The 2,877-nt window shown below is 37.2% G+C and overlaps 1 protein-coding gene across 1 annotated transcript; it reads left to right on the top strand.

The window, feature by feature from the left end:
* Positions 1–336: 336 nt before the first annotated feature.
* LOC115949679 (transcription factor MYB93-like) lies at positions 337–1,888 on the top strand. The gene is made up of 3 exons (XM_031066970.1): positions 337–553; positions 647–776; positions 976–1,888. The coding sequence occupies exons 1-3, from the start codon at positions 421–423 to the stop codon at positions 1,718–1,720; spliced, it is 1,008 nt and encodes a 335-aa protein (XP_030922830.1). The 5' UTR covers positions 337–420; the 3' UTR covers positions 1,721–1,888.
* The last annotated feature ends 989 nt before the right edge of the window (positions 1,889–2,877 follow it).

The raw sequence follows: 2,877 nt of genomic DNA, 5'->3' as shown, positions 1-2,877 counted from the left end.
GTTCTATTGTACTATTTTAGCTAATTTTTATCTTTATCTACAGTACTTTCTGTAAAAAGTTTTCAGTTTCAGCAAAATAAACGAATCCCAAATAGATTCTAAATGCCAAAATTAAAACAAAGTCAATCCTTGTAAAAGAAATGGTGGAGAGAGAGAAGGATACTTTTGTCATTGCAAGAAGAAAAAAGGGACATGGTTGTTTTGCTAGCAAATGGGGAATTAGCACGTCAACCACCTACTATACAAATTGGGAATTATTTAGTCAGGGGGACATACAACACCAAAGAGTGTGTATATATATAGAAAGGTTAGGTTAGGTTAGATTTAAGGAAGGCAGCCCCATTCTTAAGAAAAAGGGTGGATTTGAGGAAGGCAGCCATTTTTCTTAAGAAGAAAAGAAGAAGTTGGGAACAAACAAACATGGGAAGGCCTCCTTGTTGTGATGAGAATGGCCTCAAGAAAGGCCCTTGGACATCTGAAGAAGATCAAAAGCTTGTCAAATACATCCAAAAACATGGCCATGGAAGCTGGAGAGCTCTTCCCAAACTTGCAGGTATATATGGATCCATGACACTCCAATCCCATCTTTGTCTCTCTTTCTCTCTTTCTCTCTCTCAAAGTGAGTCCACTTTGTGTTTTTTTACAGGGCTTAACAGATGTGGGAAGAGTTGCAGGTTAAGATGGACAAATTACTTAAGGCCAGATATCAAGAGAGGGAAATTTTCCCAAGATGAAGAACAAACAATTCTGAATCTTCATGCTGTTCTTGGAAACAAGTAATTTCAGCAATATTTATAATTTTATTTATTGAAAAATAATGATATATGCCTTTTTTTTTCTTCTAATAAATAGGAAGGGGAACTTGAACTCTGATTTTCCACACAAGAAGGATTGAATAATACAACTGAATTACTATACTCTTGACAATAACTTGTTTAATTATTCTAACTTTTTCTTTTCTTTTTCTTCTACAAGATGGTCAGCAATTGCAGGCCACCTACCTGGTCGGACTGACAATGAAATCAAGAACTTCTGGAATACCCATTTGAAGAAAAAGCTTATTCAAATGGGATTTGACCCCATGACACACCGGCCTCGAACTGATATCTTCTCGAGCTTGCCTCATCTTATAGCTCTGGCTAATTTGAAAGAGCTTGTGGATCATCATTCATGGGAAGAACAGGCTGTGAGACTACAAGCAGAGGCTATTCAAATGGCTAGGGTTCAATACCTACAATATCTTCTCCAACCCCAAGCTTCTAATGGAGCTACCAACAACAACTTAAACAGTAGTTTCATGGACATGGACAGTACTATTAGTCTTTTGAATTCACTTTCTTCCATGAAAGATAACTTAGCATTGAGTTCACCTCATCAATTGGATACCCCAACACAATCTCTTGGAACTTCCACACTTCAATCGGTCCCTGATTCAATCCTTTTCTCTCATTTGCCCCAGTTGGAAAACCCTTGCACCTATCAAACACCATTAAACAAGGACAATATGGTTCAAGCAAATGAGTTTACGGCATTTAGCCAAGGCGAAAACTCTCCCAATTCTCCATGGCTTGCTTCATCTTCAAGTACTCCATCTCCATCCGTGGCTCCACCAGCAGAGACTAATTCCATCGATGCTTGCAGTACTTCAAGCTATGGAGGAGCCCCTTTTGCTTGGCCTGACCTACTCCTCGAGGACCCTCTATTCCATGAGCTTTCTTAGTCTTAGATGCGTGTGAAAGGTTTGTAGTTGCATTTGCACCACCACTTTATACTCTGTGTGTAATAGTAATTCTCCTAAGCGTATTATACTCTTCGTCGTGTGTATAATCTTCGTCATGATACGCCAGCTGGTTCTAGTGGTTGAGTAGTATTGTAATCTATGGATTTGAAATCTTAAGAAATACTTGAGTTAGGTAATGTTTTTATCGTTAAGAGAACTAGCTAGGGTACCACTAGCACGAAAAAGAAAAAAACCTTAGCAAGAAAAAAAAGAAAAAAGGTTTCTCATACATTAACACAAACTAGTCATATGATCAGATTTTTTTTTTCCTTTCCTTTTTTAAAGTTAAATATCATTCACGCACCATATGAATTTGAAGTTATGGTATATATAATGTTATGATATGTGGGAAGAAGCAGAAAGAATGTTATAAAACATATTTGCGCCGCAACCTCTATCATTGAGTTCCATCTTTTCATTCACACAAACTGTGCAACACAACAAAAAGATAATTACAGAAAGTTAGATGGGAAAACACCAAATTCATGTTATTTTTATTGGTTTAGAGGCCATTCGAGAAGTTTTCTCCAAGTTCGGCTGTTCACACAGGAAAAAAGGGTCTCTTTACTTTTATGTATATAAAATGTAGCTTATTTTATCTTGTAATATCCATTTATAATATTCTGGGTAAGTTAAACATGGACCAGCCAACCACTATGCAGGAAGAGGAAGGTCCATTTCAATTTCTTGAAAAATATAAATGCCATTGAGACTATTGTCTTCCGAGAGAGAGAGAGAGAGAGAGAGAGAGAGAAAGTTGACCAAGGCATCAATGTCAAAAAAGTGACGTAGAAGGATTCGCAATGAGTAGTTAGGAAAAACAAGTGTTCCCCGAATTTTCTGACTTGCAAGAGATGATGGATAAATTGTCCGGCCAGGCTAACAACCTTGCAGTACTTCCTAAAGACTGCACGCATATTCCATGCAATCATTATCATTTTTAGAGCAACAAAGGCCAAGTCCAATTAATGTGAGAACCCGGTATTATTGTTAGAAGTTCGTTTCAATTGTATTATGACCTAACTTAAGAAAATGTAGGAACAAGGTTAGTCATATCTGTCCTATTTTTCCAGAATGACTAGTCAGAGATGAAGAGA

This window comes from Quercus lobata, chromosome 6 (genome assembly GCF_001633185.2).
Source record: "Quercus lobata isolate SW786 chromosome 6, ValleyOak3.0 Primary Assembly, whole genome shotgun sequence".
NCBI classification, from domain to species: Eukaryota; Viridiplantae; Streptophyta; class Magnoliopsida; order Fagales; family Fagaceae; genus Quercus; species Quercus lobata.
The sequence above is the reverse complement of the archived record's forward strand: the minus strand, read 5'-3'. Positions and strand labels throughout refer to the sequence as shown.

Coding starts and splice junctions, on each gene's coding strand:
- LOC115949679 (XM_031066970.1), top strand. CDS start 421: ATGGGAAGGCCTCCTTGTTGTGATGAGAATGGCCTCAAGAAAGGCCCT. Junction 554..646: donor AGCTCTTCCCAAACTTGCAG/GTATATATGGAT, acceptor GTTTTTTTACAG/GGCTTAACAGATGTGGGAAG. Junction 777..975: donor CATGCTGTTCTTGGAAACAA/GTAATTTCAGCA, acceptor TTCTTCTACAAG/ATGGTCAGCAATTGCAGGCC.